The 22033-nt window shown below is 45.7% G+C and overlaps 1 protein-coding gene and 1 pseudogene across 1 annotated transcript in view; both read left to right on the forward strand.

Moving 5' to 3' along the window:
• SF3A1 (splicing factor 3a subunit 1) overlaps positions 1-22033 on the forward strand; it is a 37276-nt gene that overhangs the window by 12589 nt on the left and 2654 nt on the right. Inside the window, exons 4-12 of the mRNA XM_088458839.1 lie at positions 2996-3253; positions 5492-5566; positions 6286-6436; positions 6653-6849; positions 12418-12535; positions 12647-12832; positions 14709-14830; positions 14932-15225; positions 16157-16367. Of these exons, the coding sequence (XP_088314965.1) occupies positions 2996-3253; positions 5492-5566; positions 6286-6436; positions 6653-6849; positions 12418-12535; positions 12647-12832; positions 14709-14830; positions 14932-15225; positions 16157-16367 (1612 nt within the window). The remainder of the gene's footprint in view (positions 1-2995; positions 3254-5491; positions 5567-6285; positions 6437-6652; positions 6850-12417; positions 12536-12646; positions 12833-14708; positions 14831-14931; positions 15226-16156; positions 16368-22033) is intronic.
• Positions 19117-22028, forward strand: LOC148474280 (uncharacterized; annotated as a pseudogene).

A 22033-nucleotide genomic window follows, 5' to 3' on the forward strand; every position in this document is an offset into this window, starting at 1 on the left:
TCTCCCCAGAAAATTTTTCCAGCTGGGTGGCATCAAGAAGTAGCCGGGTGGGGGCCCTCGCAATAATAAAATGTGTTAAACCCTGACCTTTATAATTTCAACTTGAAATAACATTTTATATATTCTCCTCTTCTTAGAGGCCCAGTCGTTTGCAGCTTCTTCATAAGCAAAGTCTGTAGGAACTGGTGCCGGGCGGTAGCTGTTTCTTGCCGGGTGGTGCGCCCACAAAAAAGTCTGGAAAGAACACGGATGTTCAGTTCAGGCCTCTTCCATTTCGTCTTTGTACCGCCCCATTTTCACTCTGAGAGCGGTAGTTGTCCCATATCTCGACGACCACCTGTCTCTGTCTCTCTGTCTTAATCCAACCTCTCATCGTTGGACGATGCTGTTCTTAGGCATGATTGTCGATGCCTCCCTTTAGACTGTCTTCCTCCCTATGGACAAGTCTTTACATCCAATCCCTGATTCACTTTGCTCTAAATAAGCGGACTGTTTTGGTCCACTTCTACATGCACCTTTTGGGGAAAACTGGTCTCCATCTTCAAGCGGGGTTCCGTTTGGCAATACCCCATTCCTGGGAGTTTAAGTGGGATATGCTGTCGAAGTGCAACGGGTCCCATCTCCACCTGTAATTTTGTTCTATAACTGGATTCCAAGAATCTCACCGTCTGTTACCTGTTCACTATCTGGAATTGGTCTCTAGTTACCACGGATGCCAGTCTTCAGAGCTGGGGTGCTGTGATTCTTCAGCTCAAATTACAGGAAGTGTTGTCCATTCTAAAGAGTTCTTCCCATCAATGTCCTCGATCTTCGGCAAACTTCAGGACCTTGACTGCGACACATCCATCTATGGGGTCTCCAGTAAAAGCCCAGCAGACAAAGCGTATTTCAATCACCAGGGAGGCAATGAAGGAAACAAACAACATGCGGTGGGAAGAGCGCCACGTGATTGCAATATATGCATTTTTATTCCCGGTGTCGACAATGGGAGGCCGGTAACCTCAACATTCACTCAGATGTCTTTCAGGACTTTGTGGAAAGGTGAGGTTTGCGTACGACTAAACAAGGTGCTATGTTATTGCTCAAGAACAAAAGATCAAGCAGCTCTCAGTCGATGCCATGACTGTTCAGTGGGATTTTCACCTGATCTATTTCTATCCTCTTCCACTGCTACCACATGTTCACAAACTCATCAAGCAAGTACAGGTGTTTTGTTAATTTTGAAGGCTTCTGATTGGCCTTAAAGGTCATGGTATTTGGACTTCCGGAGCCTTCTGGTGGTCGTCCCTTGGTGTCTCCCTGGTCACCAGAACTTCCTTCAGCAAGTTCCATTCATCCACCCTGCCTTACATCTTCTGCATTTAATGGTGTGCCTGTTGAGTTGGCTATCTTGAGTGCCAAGTGCATATCGGAGGTGAGTATCCTGGCAATGCTGAAGGCTTGGAAGCTGGTTTCTGCTCAGTATTATTACTGGATCTGGCGTGTTTAAGTCTCCTAGTATGAGAGGAAGCATTTTCCTCCTTTCCATCTTTCCTGTCTGCTGCTGTTCCTCTAGGAGGGTCTGAACGCAGGCATTAATCTCGCCTTGGTGCCGGAGGTTCAAGCTTTTCTACAAGAGGCACTTGGGGCCGAATTCAGTTCAATGCGAAGATGAAGTCGCGGGAGGCAGCTCCCGCAGCTATTCAATACAACTCGCTGTGTGCCTTGTCGGGAATTGGTTAAGAATGCCGGTTCTCGTGACTTAACCTGGGTGTTTAGGCGTGAGAACCGGCATTCTCCGACTAAAGCGCCGGCCACGCGGCTGTTAGCACCGCACTAAGGGCCTGATTCAGACCCACTCGCGAGCGGCTGTCCGCTCGCAAGTGGGTCGATGTTCTGGACTGAGCATGCGCACGACGGAGGGAGCTCCGTCGTGCGCATGCGCCAGACGCGACGAGCGAAGGAAAGTCCTTCGCTCGTTGTGTCTGATCAAAGGGGGCGTGCTGTCGATGTTGATTGACAGCACGCCCCCTTTGGTAGGCGTGCCGGGGGCGTGCCTCCCTGACCGGGGCGTTCCCACGGGAACGCCTCCCGTCAGAAGCGGGCCCACTGACATCACTAGTGATGTCAGTGGGAGTGATTTTGGTCACGACCATCGCGGCCATCAAACTGCACGCTCGTATAGCCTGTGGGTGGTGACCCACAGCAATACGAGCGTCCAGGAGGACGCTCCATTTTCATGGAGGCCGGCCCTCATTCAGAGCGTGCGCTCTGCTCAGAGCGTACGGCTCTGAATGAGGGCCTAAGTTGGCAAATGGCTGGACCAGTGGATGAAGCCGAAAACAGGATTTTTGTACTTTGCAGTAAACGCTTTCTCTGATTCCATGGGGGGCATAAGACGCTCTCCCAGCGCTTCTTGTGGTTGTATGTTTGGTTATAATTATGTATGTTGTGTCGCTTTTGTTTGTGGTGACTGTTTAGTTTTGAGCTCTCTTCTCCCTCTCTCTGGGCTTTGTTAAAATTAACTGAAGTCAGGTGTATATAGAGGGAAGAGTCCTGTTCAAACATTTTAAGATTGCCATGCTCCGCGCACCCCATGCAATTTGAGAAAGGGATTCTACTGGTAAGTACAAAACTTCTGTTTTTGTACTTGCATTAAATACTTGTAGTTCTGTCAGGGTACCCTGAATGCCCACCTATTGCCCTCTTGTTTTCCTTGCTGTCATGTTATCTGTTTGGGACAGTCATTGTGTTCTCTCTTCCCTTATTTATATTTATTTGTCCAGTTCTGGGGATTTGTTTAGTCAAATAACTAGTGACTTTCCAGCTAGGGGATATAGAGGGTGAGGAACTGACTTAATTTTTGGAAACACTAATACTAAATATATTGGACATAAAGTATTTCCTTGATAATTTAAACAATTAAAACACAAACATTATAATGCTCCAAATGTATTCATGTAAAATCAGCTTAGATGTTTTTACTTAATTATGTTCACTTAAAATTCTCTTCCAGGTTCAGGCTCAGGTTGTCCAGGAAACCATAATCCCAAAGGAACCCCCTCCAGAGTTTGAGTTTGTGGCTGATCCACCTTCCATTTCTGCCTTTGACCTGGATGTAGTGAAACTGACGGCTCAGTTTGTAGCTCGGAATGGGCGGCAGTTTTTGACACAACTGATGCAAAAAGAACAGAGGAATTACCAGTTTGACTTTCTGCGGCCTCAACACAGTCTCTTCAATTACTTCACCAAGCTTGTGGAGCAATACACTAAGGTACTGCTTTGAACAGAGTCCAGTGGACAACAAGGATATTTGTTTCATATCCTTATTATATATCGTGTTATATTTTGAATAAATGTATTTTTCATGTACTGTTAATTACTGTTTAAATAGCTTTGCTGTATTGGCATATGGTCACTATTTGGTAAAGTTGAGTGTAGTTGGTGGTGAGGTGCGAATAGTCCTGATAAGAATCTTGCCCTTGCAGTGGAAAGGCTGCTCCTAAACTGAGAACAGGGACCCACAGCTGATGTGTATTTGTATTTCTGTAAGTTGTCAGACTGTTAACCAGCTTTATCTGTCTTGTAGCTTATACTCTCCTTTTCTGGTTGTGTAATATAGCTCTTCCCCCTCACCATTCTTTTGCTGTCATGTCAAACAAGGGGCGTTGTCCCATAAGATTTAGTGGGGTGAAGTCCATTCAGTTTTATGCCTGTTCAAAATGTCAGGGGAAACCTGCCTAGTAGATGTTCTATGTACAGCCTGTGAGGCTGGGGATAGGCTGCCATGCTCACTCCTGTTGGTGCTGCTGATCTGGGATATGTTTAGCCCAGTCTATTTTAGGGATTTCTCATCTCTGCATGTCCCAGTGACTGTACAAGGATGTTGTCCATTCTGTTTTAGTCCTCAAAACTTTAGGTAAGTAGCCTGCTCAAGGGGGAGCATTTAGACAGGGACTATTTAGTTGCTATTATGAGGAAAAGCCAAAATGTTTCATATGACAATGCCACGGCAATAGCCTAAGTCAACCACCAGGGAGGCATCAAGAGCAACCTTGATGGAGGAACCCAGATAATCTGTTGGAATAAAATGTTGTAGCAGTTCCTCAAGGGGTGGAGTACTGGGGAGCAGATTTTTCTTAGCAAACACATCCTACACTACAGAAAATTGTCTGCAGCGCTTCAACAGATTGAACAAATGAGGTTATCTACAGTAGATGACTTCGTGATGACATATCGGTTGAATAACAAGGTGAAGGTTCTCCAGGAACAAGAAATTTGAGATGTTTTTAGTGGACACTATGTCTGTGCCATTGAAATTTCATCTAGTTTGTCGCTTTCCTTCCGTAGCAATGACTACAGTTTCTAAAGAACATGGATAGGGTGTTTGTGTGATTCTAGTTACTCTAGACTGGCCAAGAAGGTCATGGAATACAAACATTCTCATGCTGTATATTGTCAGGCTTTGCGGTACATTTATGAAGCAGCAGCTTGTAAAAGCATTGCGTTTTGCAATTCAAACCATTGCCATTTTAAATTAGGGGCTTAAATATGCAAAAAAGTGGCATCATGGTAAATAAACTCCTTAGTCTGAAACTGGGACCTATTAAGTTAATGAAGATTTCATCATCCAGATTTAGCAGAGCTAGGTTTACAGGTGTGGCTGTTGAAGCCCTGATTCTCATGGCTATGACTGCCTGACGACAGTGTTCTTCAGATCATGCATAAAGCTTTCTAGATATTTCCTTGGGGTGTGAAAGATAGAGCTATCTAAAATTTTAATCTATTTGTGTCAGAAGACTGGATATAAAGCCACCTCGGTCTTGCAGATCTCATCATGTTTCATGTTCTTTAAAGAGAGCCCACCTTTCAACATAAGGTGATTCTAAATTCCACTTAAATCACGATATTGTCATTCACACATTGACTGGTCTTGAGAAGAGAATGTGATCACAGCTCTGAGGATCTATAATGGCATTCTGCAGTTTTGAAAAATAGATAACCTTTTGGTCCTCTGATGCCCACCAGACAGCTTGGCCTGTATTTAAGCAGATTTCACTTATGAGGATCACAGTAATATTACAGCCTTACATTGGTACAGGGAAATGTGATGGTACATTCTGAGATCAGTTAGTGCCTCCTGGGTCACGGCACTGGGCTTCAACTGAGTAGTTTTGGAGTCTGGATGTTATGCAGTGTACCCTCCTGCAGTGACAGCTTTAGGCAGTCATTAGAGCTCCAGTGTTCTTTTATGCTTTCTTTTTTCCTTTGAGTTCAAATGAGCTGTTATTGGGAGGACATGGTCCTTCTCCCTTTCTCTCTGTCTCCCAGTTGCCTGCACTACATTTCCTAAGTGTGCTTTTAGAGGCAGCTGTTTCAACAAGCATGAGTCACTTATAAGCTGTCCTGCAAATGACTGGCTTTATTACAAAGTTATTAATAAAGATGACTGTATGAGCTCTCCTGCTCTGACACTAAATAGCACTTTGCAAGTAATCTTCGTCTGTTTCAGATCTTGATTCCTCCAAAGGGATTACTGGCCAAGCTGAAGAGGGAGGCTGAGAACCCTACAGAGGTTTTAGATCAGGTATTTATTTTTTGTTGTTGATTATTTTATTCATGCTTTTATTTTTATATAAATGGTGGAAAACTGACGTCCTTTATTCATGACTGAAGCTATTTTTCTTTTGTGACTTCCATTATTGATTAGCTTTTTTGCATTTTCTAATACAGGTATTGGTAGATTGTGAGAGAGAAAAACATGTTTAGTTTGCTTGTTTTAAGATGACTTATTGGATAATTAGTTGGAGTCTGTGAAAAGGGACATAATATTTAGGGGTAAATTTACTAAAGTGAGAGTTTTTAGAAGTGAGTTTTAAAAGTGATGTTGCCCATAGCAACCAAACAGATTCTAGCTTTTATCTTCTAGAAGGTGCTAGTTAAATGTTAAGTAGAATCTGATTGGTTGCTATGGGCAACATCACTTTTAAAACTCACTTCTAAAAACTCACTTTAGTAAATTTACCCCCTAGTGTCTTCTCTTCAGTTAAAATACTTTTGGGGAAAACTGTACACACAGAAATTTTGTGGAATGTTGGCTGATGTACAGAACGGATATAGGGCCTGATTCAGAGTTGTACGTAAACCCGGTTTTCAGTTTCCAGAAAATGGGGGCATGCTGAGGCCAGTGTCTGCGTCTTTCAAAGACACAGTGCTGTGCAAAAGCGTCCATCTCTGAATCATGCCTGTAGTTCATAGAACATTACCGAAAGTTTTTTTTTTTTTTTCTGCTGACTTTCTTCTTAGGTGCGATACCGTGTAGAGTGGGCGAAGTTTCAGGAAAGGGAGAGAAGAAAGGAGGAAGAAGAAAAGGAGCGAGAGCGTGTGGCCTATGCTCAAATTGATTGGCATGATTTTGTGGTTGTAGAGACTGTTGACTTCCAACCTAATGAACAAGGTAAGAAGTGCACGGAATAGTGCAGTACTATTTAGCCCTTATTGTAGAATGCAGAAGTTAGCTTGAAGATCTTGGAATTTAAAAACTGTTCATGCTGCTATGAGTACTTGTATTGAGTCCCCAAGAAAGAGTGAGTTATCGTACATTATTTTCTGCTAAAAAAATATTGCTAAAACATTCTCTTTGATCTGCGAATTGTCCTTTCTGTTTATACAGGCAACTTTCCACCTCCCACGACACCTGAGGAGCTGGGTGCTCGTATTTTAATCCAAGAGCGGTACGAAAAGTTTGGAGAAAGTGAGGAAGTGGAAATGGAAGTGGAGTCTGATGATGAGGAAGAGGTGAAGGACAGCAAGCCTGAAGAAGCATCATCTCAAATGGATCAAGATACTCAAGTGCAGGATATGGATGAAGTAAGATGTTTGTAGTACTATAGTGTTTGTTGGCCTTTTCATTTGTTCAAATTTTTTATTTTTTTTTGTGAGCTGGCTTATTTCACGGAGCCATGGAATGTAAGCACTCATTGGGGGCAATTCAATTCTAGGTTACGTTACGTCACCTCTATTTTACCTGGTCTTCACCTTGACTTTATCTATTTTCCTACAGAACACTATGGGGGTGCGAGGTGATGTATATGTCAGATCAAGATGATGATGTAACATCACCTGGAACATCACTTGCCTTTTTTCCCCCCCTCCTGATCCTGAGGATCTGGTTGTGGGCAAGTCTGGATTAGATTTTTATCCAGCCATCGTTTTCCTGGTGAGGATACATCTTGGTTCCTCCTTTCTGTTTAATCCCCGAGATCTTAGGGGGGGTCACAGGTTTTGATATATTAATTTCCCGTGAGCGGTCAGACCTGTTAAAGTCAGGGCAATGTTCCTTGAGGGGGTTAGCAGCAAGGCGGACAAGTTCGGAAAGCTTGTCGTCTGGCTTCCACGAAAGGATGCCTTGTGGTAGGAGTGAATCTGCTTTGTTTCTGGGATCAATGATTTCAGTATTCTAACCTTGAAGGCTTTGGACACCCAGCTCATTGTGGACAGACTCAAAATAGTCTTTAAGGTCTGTCATACACCGTAGTAAGAAGTGCGAGTTCATGTTGTCTGTAGTCAGCAAAAAAACTTATTTAAACATCCCATTAAGGGAGGTAAATCAGAGACTTCTCAGGTTTGCGTTTCAACTGCTGGCCTTAGTCTTCTAGGGTAGATGGTTTTAACCTTTTTCAGGTCTGTCCGATATGCACCGTTTTACTAGGATGTGTTTTGTCAAACTTATTTTGAATTGGTCTGTCGCCACGAGTACGTCAGTCATTTGTTTTGTGGATGAGGCAACAGATTCTCAGGTTAAAAGCAGATAGTTGTAGGAGAAATGGGAGTTCCCTTTGAAATTTTGCATGAACGTGGAAAACATACAAACTGCACACCGATAAGGCCTGGTTGGGAATTTAACTAACCCCTGTGCTGTGATGCAGCAGTACTAACCATTGCACCACTGTGTTGCTATTAACATTTGGGATTGGACGCTAGTGACGACAGATACCAGCCTTTGGGAATTAGAAGCAGTCACACTTCAGACTTTCTGGGTCTTTGGAACCAGTAAGAGTCCACTCTTTGGTTCAGTGTCCTGAGGCAAAGGGCAGTGGGCCAGATTCAGACTTGGGAATAGAGAGAGATATCTCTCTCAACTGATCATCTTGGTGAAACCATGCTGCACTGCAGGTGGGGCAGGTTTAAAATGTGCAGAGAGATTTAGATTTGGGAGGGGTGTCCAAACTGACATCTAAATTGTAGAGTAATAGTAATGCTGTGCAGTATTTGTGGGCTACATGCAAAAGCAGGCAGTATTTACCCAGCATGTAAAAAAAAGATGTATGTATTTACACCCCTTGCATTGCAATATGGTTTGTTCAGGTTCACAGTTGAGAGAGATCTCACTCTATTCCCAAGTCTGAATCAGGCCCAGTGTTCCTTAATAAAGGGATGTTCTCTCCTGTGCGGAATGACAGTAAAAATACTATGACAATGCTCCATCAGAAGGCACCAGGTGTGCTCTGGTCATCAAAGAGACTCAACCAGATTTTGTGATGAGCAAAATGTTGTGGCCATCATGACTGTTTTTTCAAGGAACAGACCATCTAGAAGCAAATGTATACAGCAGCCAGGATCTTAATCCTGGGGAATGGTCCCTTCATCCAGTAGTCTGTTTTCAGGTGGTGGAGTCGGGTAGAAGTCGAAATTATGGCAATTTGATTTAACCACTAGGTACAGAAGTTCTGTTCCCAAACTAGGGATCTGATTGCAGACACTTTAATTCCAATGTTGGATCCCATGTTTCTAGTAGATGCCATCTGTGCCGTGGGGGAGTTTTCTCATTTACTTGTTCTCTCCAGTGGCGATACTCACGAGTCCGAAACAAAATTAAAAGGAAAGACATTGTAGTCTTACTGGATGCGAACTGCATGCTACACGTACATTCTCAACTTGGTGGAGGGATTGTAAACACCTTTTCTTCACCTGAGTTTACAGTTGCTGGCTTTAACAGTGAGACTGTTAAAGCCATGATCCTTAGAATACAGGGTTGTCTGAAAAGGTGATTTTGACTATGCTGAAGGCAAGTAAACCCGTTTTAGTCTGAAATCGCACTAGATGATATCTAGGTGTGCAGACAGGGGGTTTCCTATTTCATCCTCTTGACGGTTGAGAACCACTGACCTAGTTATCCCAACAGTTTGTTTTGAGGATATCTGTCTGTGGGAGCAGGTGGGATAATTACTCACACAACAAAATAAATTAACTCGCCTGTACAAGATTAAAGAAAATAGGATTTTGGTACTTAACAGTAAAATCCCTTTATCTGATTCCACAGGGGACACTGGGTTATAGACGGGTGGATGAGAGGAGCTGGCACTTTAAATCTTTTTAAGTGTGAGTTACTTCTCCCCCTCTATCCCCAAGAAGCTCCAGTTAGAGAAATGGAGCCCGAGGAGATGGAAACAGAAGACATAAACTTAGTTGAAGGAATCAATCACAAGGACGGCAAAAGCCGAGAAAAAATATGGCCCTCAGATCAGGGGTGTATCAGATATTAAACTGATGAGAACAGATAGAAAACACACAGAACATAGTGCATACAATGAATGTAAAACAGAACACAATGGCAGGTAAAGCAGAGTTGGGAGGGCGTCCAATGTCCCCTGTGGAATCAGAGAAAGGTATTTTACTAGTAAGTGCCAAAATCCTATTTTCTCCTTCATCCACTAGGGGACACTGGAGATCTAGACACTAGGGACGTCCCAAAGTCATCCTCACTTGAGTGGGAGATCCCTGAGTAACCTGCCAACAAAAACCCTGCGACCCAAAGCAGGTTCTGGGGCCTCAAAGGTATAAAAACAAGAGAAACAAAAGCCTAGACCATGCGGCTGCATGGCAAAAGTGAGTTTCCGAGGTGCCTCGACTGGCCGCTCAAGAAGCACCCACCGCACGAGTGGAATGCGCAGGGACAGGTCAGGAACCTAACATCATACGCCTGTCAGATGGCCAAACAGATCCATCTGGCTTTCCTTCTATATAGAAGCAGGCCAACCGAGTTATCGGCAATCAAAAGACAACAAGGAAACTGAATTCCACAATGCTGCTGTACGGGCCATAAATCCGAAGAACCCGCACCACCTTCAAGGAGAGGGACGACAGAGAGCCATCCGACCACACCAGAACACAATCTGTTGGGTGATGTGGAAGGCTGAAATCACCATAGGCAGGAAAGACGGCAAGGCATGGAGTTCTGCACATACCTCATGACAAAAATGATAAGGAAACACAGAGAGGACTCCCAACTCTGAACTCGCCTGGCCAAGACCAATAGGAGGCCCGACTTTTGAGAGAGGAGTTACCGTTCCACATCCTAGAAAAGCTTGTACAGAGAAGACTGGAGGAACATCAGAACCAACAGACATATAGGCAGGACAAACAGGCTGTATTCGGAGAACTGCCCTGAAGAAACTATGAAGTAGAGGGAACAAGGCCAGGCGGCGCTGAAAAAGATTGGCACTGTGAAGACCTGTACCTTGAGAAAATCGAGGTGTAACACCAGCGTCCATGCCCCGAAGAAGAGGAGATGGGACAACAGAAGCAGTGTTGGGAAATCCCCTGCTCATCACATCAGAGTACCAGATGTGGTGATAATGAGCAGACGTAAACAGCATGCGAGTCTAGAACACTATGGGAATCACAGTCCATGAACCCTGGTATGACAAAAGATAGCACACCCAAAAGCCATGCCAATAATGTATCTGGTGTAAGACTGGGTAAAGAAAATACCTAAAACAGGAGGTCCGGACGAAGAGGTAGTAGCCAGGGATCCTCGACGAGGAGCAGTAGGAGATCTAAAAACCAGTCCCAACAGGGCCAGTTCGGAGCCACCAGGATGACCATGGCCACTACTTGCTTGAAACGCTGGAGTACTCGCAGTAGAAGGGACAATGGGAGGAAGCACAAGATCTTACCTCCAAGGCACTGTCAGAGCGTCTACTTTCTCTGCACTCTGATCCCTAGTTCTGAAGCAGAACCAAGAAATCTGATGATTCTGCCAGGAGGCTATGAGACCCATGGCTGGTCTGCTCCACCATCTGACTAGTTGTCGGGAAACCGCCGGGTGAAGGGTCCATTCTTCCGGGATGAAGGTCCTGACGACTGAGAAGATGACTTCCCAGGTCTACACTCCTGGAAGAACACCATTGAAATCGCCATCACATGGAACTCTGACCATAAATGCGACTCACCTTTCGCATGGCCATACAGATGAGCATCCATACTAGGAGGCAGAAGAAAGTGACTGCAGCGGCGTTGCCTGACTGGACTCGAAGAGGGCCGACCCTCAAGACGGGAGGTAACTTCCAGAAGAGCGTTGAAGATTGCACGGCGTTCCAGCACATAGATTGATAGCGTTGACTCTAGAAGCGACAATCGACCCTAGTAGTGGTTCCGAACAACTGATCAACACCTAGAGTATGTCAGGCAAGGCATATTCCTCTAGCAAGGAGGGAAAACTCAAGTTAAAACCATGGTCCCTTCTGTACCTCAGAAGACAATGTGGATATGACCCCCTAAGTAGATATCCACGCAATACAGGATTGGCAGACCAAGTCCATCTAAACGAAAAGGTTAGAGAATCGGTAGCGGAGAAAAAACAAACACATAATAATAAATGTAGTAGTTTATGTACACTAGGTCAGAGCGATGTTACTGAAGACAGAAAGGCTCGTAGGGTTTAGAGCCTAACTGATATGAAAGGAGGTACCTTACAGGAACAGATATCTACCAGTACAACTGTTAAGGAGTTATGCATGCTGTTGCACAGTGTCCTTGTAACTCTCTTCTAAATGGCTTTGAGGCAGGAGCGACTGCCTAGAAAAGTAGAGCAAACGCTGCTAGTGACCAGGGACCACCTGGTCTTTATGTACACTTTTATTGCAATATCCCGATTGCCAATATCCTTATGCAGAGTACCAAATAGTTTCTACTGTTTTATACTGTTAACTAGATCTGATTTGGACCTGAACTAGATGGCTGATTTCTTTTTGGCATTTTCATTAGCAAAGTGTTTTAGAGCTGGGTGCTCTGTCCCGTCAGCTCTCTGATTTTCCAGTGCTTTTTCTTGGTTCTGTATGATGCTTAGAATAAAGGTTGCACAGACAAGAGTTTAAAAATGAGAGTGCCCACACTACTCTAAAACCCATTACATGCTGATGTGATCCCATTTTCTCTCAATGGACTTGAAGAAACAAATTTTTAAAGTGATTACTAAAAATACTTTGTTTACACTACTTTAACATGCTGACAAATCATGTTAGTGATGCATACAGTTAATAAAGCAGTGTGTGTTTGGAGATTGTCTGTTCACGTAACACTACCTGCTTAAGGTAGATATTAACACATTTTGCATACGGCTATCTTGCTCTGCTGATTAGTGTGTGGTTTTCTCAGGGTTCAGATGATGAAGAATATGCACAGAAGGCTCCTCTTCCTCCTGAGTCACCCATGCCTCCACCCCTACCGCCAACTCCAGACCAAGTTATTGTTCGTAAAGATTACGATCCCAAAGGTTAGTTTAACATTCCTGGTTTTTGGTTTGTTTGTATCGAGGCAATCGTTTTTGCCACTAGAGCCTACCTACCTTCACTCTGCACATTTTTTTTTTTTTCTGTCCTCTCAGCTTCTAAGCCCCAACCACCAGTCACTGCAACAGATGAGTATCTGGTTTCACCCATCACTGGGGAGAAGATTCCTGCCAGCAAGATGCAGGAGCACATGCGTATTGGTCTTTTGGATCCACGTTGGCTGGAACAGAGAGACCGTTCTATTCGTGAAAAACAAGGGGATGATGAAGTGTATGCACCTGGTGAGTAGTCCTATAACTATATGAAAACATGCATACTGACCTGAGCTATTAGCACATGTTTTAATGGCAGGTTTGGGAGTGTTTTTGCCAATGATAAGAATACTTTACTCGGGCTCTGTGTGGATTGTATATATTAGATAAACGTTGCAATCTTGCATATGTTAATTATTAGTAGTCCTATAAAACACACTTAACTTAACAGTGTGTCCAAAAAGTCTGCTGGAGAGTTTGCTGTTCTTTGGAAAAAAATTTTTTTTGGTTAAATAAAATCAGACGGTTATATAGTAGCACTATGTAAGGATTTTTTTTTAATTTTTTTTTAAATGGCAATTACTTTTCCCAGGCAGCTATCGGAGAACACCATAGAGTGCAGTGCATGGAGCCTGGGCACAATAATTTAGTAGCTTTTACGTGGCTATAGCTGCATGTACTAAAATTTTTAACTTGGGCAATGTGCATAATTATTCAGTTAATCACCCTTCAGCACATTTCAGGAAGTGTTTGCTTCAGTGCCTTCTACTATCCTGGTTCTTTATCCAAGTTGCTTAGCATTACCATTCGTTTCGTGGTGAGGAATCTGCTTTGGTCCAGTCTTTAGTGTCTTATATTAGACCAGGCATGCACCTTAGCTCTGCCCTGGGCCAAAACTGGGAAGGTTCTGAATCAGATTGTTCCTCTCAGGAAGAAGGGGAAGTAGCTAATTCTGACTGAATATAATGAAGAGGATTTCTTTAAAGGTAATTAAGGACTTAATAAGAGCAGTACATCATTTAAATCTGGTGAGATGGAATCTTTTTCCTGTTCCCACATTCCTCTCAACATGATAACTGACTGTTAGAGGCTTAGACAAAGTCTGATAAAAAAATAGAAATACAAAAATCCTACCTTGTCATCTGTCCAGATACAGAGCATACATTATTTGGCTGAAAAGTTTTGCATTCTTTCAGTTATTTTACCCATAGTAGAATGCTTTGGCATGTTTCCAGGGGTGGGGAACTTTTTTTTTTTTTTCTGAGGGCCATTTTGATATATATACTGTATTCGCGGGCCCAGTGCTTGCCACGCCCCCTCCATGTGACATCACATGGGGGCGGGGTCACAATTCCTGGTGATTACAGCAATGCCCGGAGCGATGCTCCGGGGCGCTGTAAGGGCAGCAGTGTAATCATGTGAAGCGTCCTAAAGACGTTCCAGGTGGCACTGCTGCATAGACTCTGGCTGCAGGGTGCCATTCTAGGCCCCCTGCTAGCCAGATGAGACTAGCAGAAAAAAGCTGAGAGCCAGACCAAATGATTCCGCGGGCCTTATATGGCCCCCAGGCCTGAGGTTCCCTATCCCTGTTGTAGTCCATTGTGTGACATTGGATGCCCTCCCTTTGTGCTCTATTGCTATTCTTATTTAAAACATTTTAGATTTTGTTTTCCCCACCCCCTCAATTTGTATTTGTTACTCTTGGCTCTGGGGCTGTATTAGTCAGGTGACTGCCGGATATAGAGGTGCAGGAGCTTGGACACTTTACAAAAAAAAAAAAAAGGAATAAAGTGTCCAAGCTCTTGTGTCTATAACTCATTGTTCCAGCATTTCCCCCAAAAAACAAGAGATGGATTTAACACACGTACTTTTTTATCCTATTTTTAAAACCTGTTAGCCACACTCAAATTTAAAATTAGCAGGATGCATGTGATGAAATATAATTTTCTATATTATGTTGCGCCTTCTCCATTAAATACAGGGGCATAATTTCCCTCTTAAAAACAGTTTTATCACTTTGTTTTGCCCTTTCTTATTGTGTAGCGTGTGCTTCCTAAATTCTCACCAATCGTTTTCACTCTGTTTTGGTTATGTCACTTAAACCCCATTATTTTATCCTATTGAGGATTGGATATTGAAAGCAGTTTGAAGCAGTTGGCTGAACGCCGTACTGATATTTTTGGTGTGGAAGAAACGGCCATTGGTAAAAAGATTGGAGAGGAAGAGATCCAAAAGCCTGAGGAGAAGGTATGTTTGCATTTTTTTTTTTTTTGGTGGTTTCTAACACCAATCATTGATTATAAATGCACCCCAGGGGCTATTAGCTCACACAGTGTCTTTACTTGTAGGTTACATGGGATGGTCATTCTGGCAGCATGGCACGTACCCAGCAGGCCGCACAGGCAAATATTACTTTGCAGGAGCAAATCGAGGCTATCCATAAGGCTAAAGGGCTGGTGCCTGAGGAAGATGGCAAGGATAAGATTGGACCTAGTAAGCCCAATGAAATTGCACAGCCACCGCCTCCATCTTCTGCACCTAACATGTCCAGTACTGCTCCGCCCATGAACACAGTACCAAGACCACCACCCCCTGTGTCACTCCACCAGCAGATGAATCCTCCTGTGTCACGGACACTATCCGTAAGTTTTGGCCCTTTTTTTGTTACCTAGAATTAGAGGGAATTGAACTGTGGTTGTTATTTCTACTAGGATGATAGAAACAATTTAAAAAGGCTATCCTGCTTGCATAAGAGTGCTTATTTTAGCTTTGTCCTTCGGGGACATGACAATATGTTTGTTTATTTCCCTTTATTTCCTCAAGTCTGAAATTGCTTACATGTGTAACTGTTCACTATTTACATGGTAATTGTGTTGATTATGATTGACTTTAAAGCATGAGCTTGGCGTCCTCTTTATGCCCTAAACTGTTGTTTAAAAGGTGCGTACACACTGGGTGGTATTTCGGATGACTGAACAATAACTATATTGTTATCATTCATTTTTTGTGCAAAAACGATGAACGATAACGACCAGAGATGCACGCTCCTGCTGGTCGTTTGTCTTTGTCGTTCATCGCCTGAACAAACATGCAGGCCAGCCTGACTATATTGTCAGGTTGTTGCATATTCGGGAATGAGGCAGGGAGCCCGGCACTGAACGATCCGGCACTGAACGATATCGTTCATGATATCGTTTACTGTTTGTGCTCAGTGTCATTAATGACACTGAGCACACCCCTGCCGGGGACACACTAAACGATATCGCTCGTGGAGCAAATCGTCTAGTGTGAACGCACCTTTAGACTCTAGACATAATGAAACTGGTGTACAATGGATTGCAAGGAAAGCAAGATCTTTTTTTTATATTTTATTTTTGCCTAAATTACTGTTTGGCAAAAGCTATAGTGGCACTCTTCAATTGAGTTGCCATGATCATTTTAAAATTAATCCATTTAATCTGAAGTTGTCTGAAAGCATGTGTGTTTTAATTTGAAGTTGAGAAGCTTGTGTAATTTCATATATAAGTAATTAGTAGAGCTTGATACATTTTTCTTTTTTTTTTTTTCTTTTAGATGCCACCACCTATACGAGCTACTATGGTGTCTGCTGTGCCTGTAATGCAGAGGCCTCCAATGGCATCAGTGGTCCGTCTTCCTCATGGCTCTGTATTGGCAGCTCCCATGCCACCTATCCTGCACACTCCTAGGATTAATGTGGTGCCAATGCCCCCAAACCCACCACCTATGATGACGCAGAGAGCTCCTCATATGATTGTCCCAGCTGGTGAGAGTTATTTGTGTCTCAGAAATGTTATGTTATTCTCTTTCGTTTGGGCTGGGGGACACTGGACCATGGGGTTGTAGGTGGGAAGATGTGGTGTTGGCACTTAACTGTAACTTTAAAACTCAAGCTCCTCCCCTCTGCAACCCCATGACACCAGTGTAGTTTAAGTGCCTCTGGAAGAAGGCATGTTTTTTTTTTAGAGGGCTGCGTTGCAGCCCTTTCTTAGCATATGACTATTTATGTGTATTTTATTTTTCTTTTTACTATAGGTGCTGTGCGCTGCTTCCAGCAGTGGCGGTGAGAGCCGCATCCTGCGAGCACGGTGGGGGCTGGGGATGCGCTGACAGCGCTTTCCCCACTACAGCTCTCCGGTCTCATTGAGACCGCCTTGGCCCGGGTTCAACGCGCTGCTGCACCCTGATAGAGGACGCAGGCAGGTTGTGCTGTCCTGGATGACGAGCGCCATCTTGCCGGGCTTCCTGTCGGCGGCTCCTGGGGAGAGCGCCGACTACAGGCCATTCGCGGCGGGGCATTCCAAGTGTTTTCCCCATAGAGAGGAGTAACACTTGAAGGGAGAAGCCTTGGGCGTTCTCAGTATAGCGGGGGGAGGATCCATGGACTGCTCCCCCTGCTCTCCAGCGGCAGACAGAGGACTCCCTGGAACTGCGTAGGCTGTTCCCAGTCTTTGTAGTGGGACAAGGCTGGCCACCATGGAGAAAGGACAAAGCTTCAAGCTCCTTTTCCTCTGCAGAGTGTAGCAAAGTAGATTTAAATTATTGTTGATCTTTTTTGTGCCTGTTGGGGAGTTTTGCCAGTGCGCCTTGCCGCACTATATATTTATATATAGCTTTTATTATTTTTGCTGGGGCTACCTGCCGCAGCAGGGTAGTGCAGGCGGGGGGCTCAAATGACTGACAAGTCAAAGCCTGCAAAGGTCCAAACACCCACGATGACCATATTTTTTTACGTGTGCCCAGTGTCATATTAAATTGCCATGGGGGCATTGTGCGTGGGCTGTCAGCTGGGGCCCACTTGTGCGCAGCCAGCGGGGGGAGCCACTTCTGTCCCGGATGAACCCGCGTGGGCCCAGGTTATGAATCGTTCACTCTCTGACTTGGTGAGACTCATGGTCCACCAGAGAGCGGAACAAAATCAAGCAGCGCCTGCCCCTATCTTGCAATCGCTTCCGGCAGCAGCGATTGTCGGGCAACAAGGGTCTGAGCACCTTGGGTCCATACCATGGAGCCTCCAGCGGCAGGGTTTGAGAAGATATCCTCCTATATGGAACTCTTCTTTGAAGATCCTAAGCTCCGCACTGCGCATAAGCGTCTTCCTTCCTCCAGGGGCCCGTTAGACGTGCCAGATCCCGAGGAGGAGGAGAGGGAACTCCCCAGAAGAGGAGGTTCTGCCCGAAGAGGAAGGTTCAGAGTCCGCGTTGTCACGGCATGGAGGACCTTATTACGACAGTCTCTGGACTGCATGGACCTGGACTCCTCAGCAGTGGCAGAGGGACCGTTCAAGCGTAGGCGTAAGAGGGTCGTTTGTTTTCCGGCTTCTTCGGATCTCGTCGAGGAGGCATGGAAGACCCCGGATAAGAAGTACACCACTCCTCGTAAGTTTGCAGCCCTTTATCCTTTCCCACAGGAGCATGTCGCCAAGTGGGAGCTACCTACGAAAGTGGATGCGGATGTGGCACGTTTGGCCAAGCAAACTGCTCTTCCGGTACAGGGTGCAGCTTCCTTTAAGGATCCGCTTGATAAAAAATTGGAAGGATGCCTTCGGAGCATTTTTATGGGCTCTGGGGTTGTTATTCGCTCGTTGATGGCATCTGCATGGGTCTCTCGGGCCATGGAGAAGTGACGGGCCTTCAGTGTGACTCATCCAGAGAGGAGTTGCTGGAATTGGCAGAACAGATTCGTGCGGCAGCAGAATGTGTGTGAGGCCGTCCAGGATGGTGCGCAGGTTTCCTCCAGAGTCTCAGCCCATCCAGTCTCGTAAGGGGTGGACGGCCGCCTCCTCCTTTTCCGGGACCGGTGGGTGACATCGGGGGCCGATGCCTGGGTGAAGAGCGTTATCTCCTGAGGCTATGTAATCGACCTCAGGGGGCCACCGCCGCAACGTTTCTTCGCCACGGCATTGCCCGGAAAAAAGAGTGGCCTTGAACTAGGCAATCAGCTCTCTATTCCGAGGGAGTTATAGTTCCAGTTCTGCAGTCCCAACAGAAACTAGGTTTTTACTCAAACCTGTTTCTGGTCCGAAAGCCCAACAGCACTTATTGGCCGATTTTTAAATCTGCGAGCCTTGATCCAGGGTATGTCAGCAAACTAATTTTTGGCCGCTCTCGACATCAGAGATGCATATCTCCACGTGCCGATTTGGGCAGGGCATCATTCTCTGCTCAGGTTCACAGCCGGACCAGCTCATAACCATTTCCAGGCCCTGCCTTTCGGACTGGCAACAGCCCCTCGGGTATTCACAAAGATCATGGCGGCTATGGCGAGTCTGCTACATTTCGAGGGGTTGGAGGATTTGCTAGTGAAAGCGGATTCGGCTACCCAACTACAGGCCCACCTGGATCGCAAAGTACAGCTGCTTTCAGTATCACGACTGTATACTGAACTTTGAGAAGTCTCACCTCACGCCTTGCCAGCGCCTGATGTTTCTAGGGGTGATCTTCGATAAGGCACTACAGAGTCTTCCTGCCCGGGCCCTCCAGGCCTTCTGGCTGGGCATGAAGTTACTCGGTACGATGGTCTTTACCTTCGAGACCATCCAGTACACGGCCGGTTCCACTCACGGATCCTCCAGTGGGAGATTCTCCGGAATTGGACGGGCCGCTCGGACGACCTCTCCTCTCAGTTGCTGGTTCTGTCAGACAGCACTCGTCAGTCACTTCACTGGTGGCTGATTACCAATCACCTTCTCCAGGGTCGGTCCCTGGTCACTCCCAACTGGATCATTATCACTACAGACACAAGTCTCAGCGGTTGGGGAGTGGTGACTGAGAACCTCTGTCTTCAGGGGTTTTGGTCGTCGTCAGACAGTTTTCCCGATAGATGGCCCGAAGCTCCAGCACATTTATCTGGCTCTGTGCTGAGCCCAGTCCCTCCTGGCCGGCCCGCCAGTAATGATCCAATCTGACAACGCCACGGCGGTGGTGTATGTAAACCACCAGGACAGGAACCAAGAGCGCGCTTGCCATGGCAGAGGCAAGCTGCATTCTCACTTGGGCAGAGACATTTGTCCAGACACTATCAATGGTCTTCATACCGGGGGTGGAGAATTGGGAGGCGGACTACCTCAGCAGGACCACCTTCCTGCCAGGAGAGTGGTCTCTCCACCCGGAGGTTTTCCAGCAGTTGATCCGGAAGTGGGGACTCCCGAAGGTGGACCTGATGGTGTCTCGCCACAATTGCAAGGTCCCTCGATTTTGTGCGAGGTCCTGAGATCCTTTGGCCTTCGCAGTGGATGCCATGACAATTCCCTGGAACTTCCTTCTGGCCTACATCTTTCCTCAGATTTCCATGTTACTGCTGGTACTCCGTCGAGTCAGGGAGCAACAGGTTCCAGTCATACTAGTGGCTCCAAACTGGCCGCACCGGTCGTGGTTCGCCACTGTCCTCAAACTGGCCGCAGGTCCCAGTTGGCGTCTTCCACTGCGACTAGATCTTCTTCTGCAGGGGCCGTTCTGTTACGAGGACCTTCCTCGATTGGCTTTAACAGCCTGGTTATTGAGACCGAGCTCCTAAAGGCTAAGGGGGTTTCCCCTTCAGTTATCAGGACCATGCTCCGGGCTCGGAAGCAAGTTTCCTCGCAAAACTACCACAGGGTTTGGAAGACCTACATCATGTGGTGTGAGCAGCGCGGAGTGCATACTGCCCAGTTCCGCCTTCCTAGGCTGTTAGCGTTTCTTCAGGGCGGTTTGGAAGCCGGGTTACGTCTTCAATCTTTGAAGGTGCAGATTTCTGCTCTGTCCATCTACTTTCAGCAGCGTCTGGCTCTCCTCCCAGAGGTTCCAACTTGTTTGCAGGGGGTCTTGCGAGTGCAACCTCCGTTTCAGCCGCCAGTAACGCCGTGGGATTTGCCCCTGGTTCTGTCTGCTCTTAAGTGGGCTCCATTTGAGCCATTGGACTCTGGACCTTCGGTTTGTAACGGGTGAAGTGTTTTCTTCTTATGGCCATTGCCTCGGGTCGTCGGGTCTCCGAGTTGGGGGCTTTGTCTTGCAAACCACCTTTTCTTGTTTCCATGATGACAGGGCTGTTATCCGAACAGTTCCTTCTTTTCAACCGAAAGTAGTTTCGTCCTTCAACCTGAACCAGGAAATTGTTTTCCCTGTCTTCTCACCATCAGAATCTTCACGGGACCAGGACGATCTGTCGCTGTTGAATGTCTTCCGGGCCCTGCAAATTTTCTTAGAACTTCAGGCTTACGTTGGACTCTCTGCTGGTCCTCTACGACGTCCACAAACGTGGTTGGCCAGCCACGAAGCAGACCATTGCACGATGGCTCCGCTCAGTGATTTCAAGGGCTAATTCTGATGCCGGGCGCCCGGCACCTGCCAAGGTGTCGGCTCATTCCACTCAGGCCGTGTTGGCCTCCTGGGCGGCGCGCCACGGGGCCTCAGCTGAACAAGTTTGTCGCGCAGCTACTTGGTCCTCTGTCCACGCGTTTGCGCAATTCTACAGGTTTCATGTTTTTGCTTCCAGCGACGCCCACTTTGGGCGAACAGTTCTACTGTCGGGCAACCTGGGTGTTCCCTCCCCTGGAGGCAGCTTTTGAACGTACCATGGTCCAGTGTCCCCCAGCCCAGACGAGAGAGGATTTTTGGTACTTATCGTTTAATACTTTTCTCTGAGTCAGGCTGGGGGACACTGTGTTCCCTCCCTCATGCTTAGTCGTGTTGCGTGTTACGAACTGGGTCCTAAGGGACCGTCTGTTTCGGTTTTTCGGTTTGACAGTGTCACTGAGTACTGCTTTTCCTTACCAGGCACTTTTAAATTTGTACTGGTGTCATGGGGTTGCAGAGGGGAGGAGCTTGAGTTTTAAAGTTACAGTTGTTAAGTGCCAACTCCACACCTTCCCACCTACAAACCCCATGGTCCAGTGTCCCCCAGCCTGACTCAGAGAAAAGGATTCAACGGGAAGTACCAAAAATCCTCTTATTTCTTGGTAAGACTTTTTATATGATCTGTTTTTGATTTCTACATAGATATTTGTTCACATTCAAAGCATGGTTTATTTAATTACACAAGCTGTAGCTGATCATCTCTGGGGGAATTCAAGTTGCTCGCATGTCTGTTTGGTGGATGGGTCTTGTGATCATTATGACTGCGCATTCATCTGCAGGCAATTTGCAGCCGTATTTTTGTGACGCATCTCCACTTAGGGCTGAATGGGTGAAAACAAGATGTTTGCATATAGGCTGAATCGTTTCCAGTGTGCGTAAGAGGTAATCAGTTTACATTTGCAATGTTTTGATATCAATAATTGCAATATTTATTTGAGCTAAATTTCTACAGCTGACTATAGAAATGGTGTGTTACCTATAGCAACATAACAGACACTTGCTTTTATTTTCTAAGCTGTATGAAGCATACAACAGACTTGAGTTTTGTGGTTAAACCTCCTCTTCATACATTGGTTTCTAATGACAATTCCCTCTTTCT

Source organism: Taudactylus pleione, unplaced genomic scaffold (genome assembly GCF_031769625.1).
Source record: "Taudactylus pleione unplaced genomic scaffold, aTauple2 ptg000857l, whole genome shotgun sequence".
Lineage (NCBI taxonomy): Eukaryota > Metazoa > Chordata > Amphibia > Anura > Myobatrachidae > Taudactylus > Taudactylus pleione.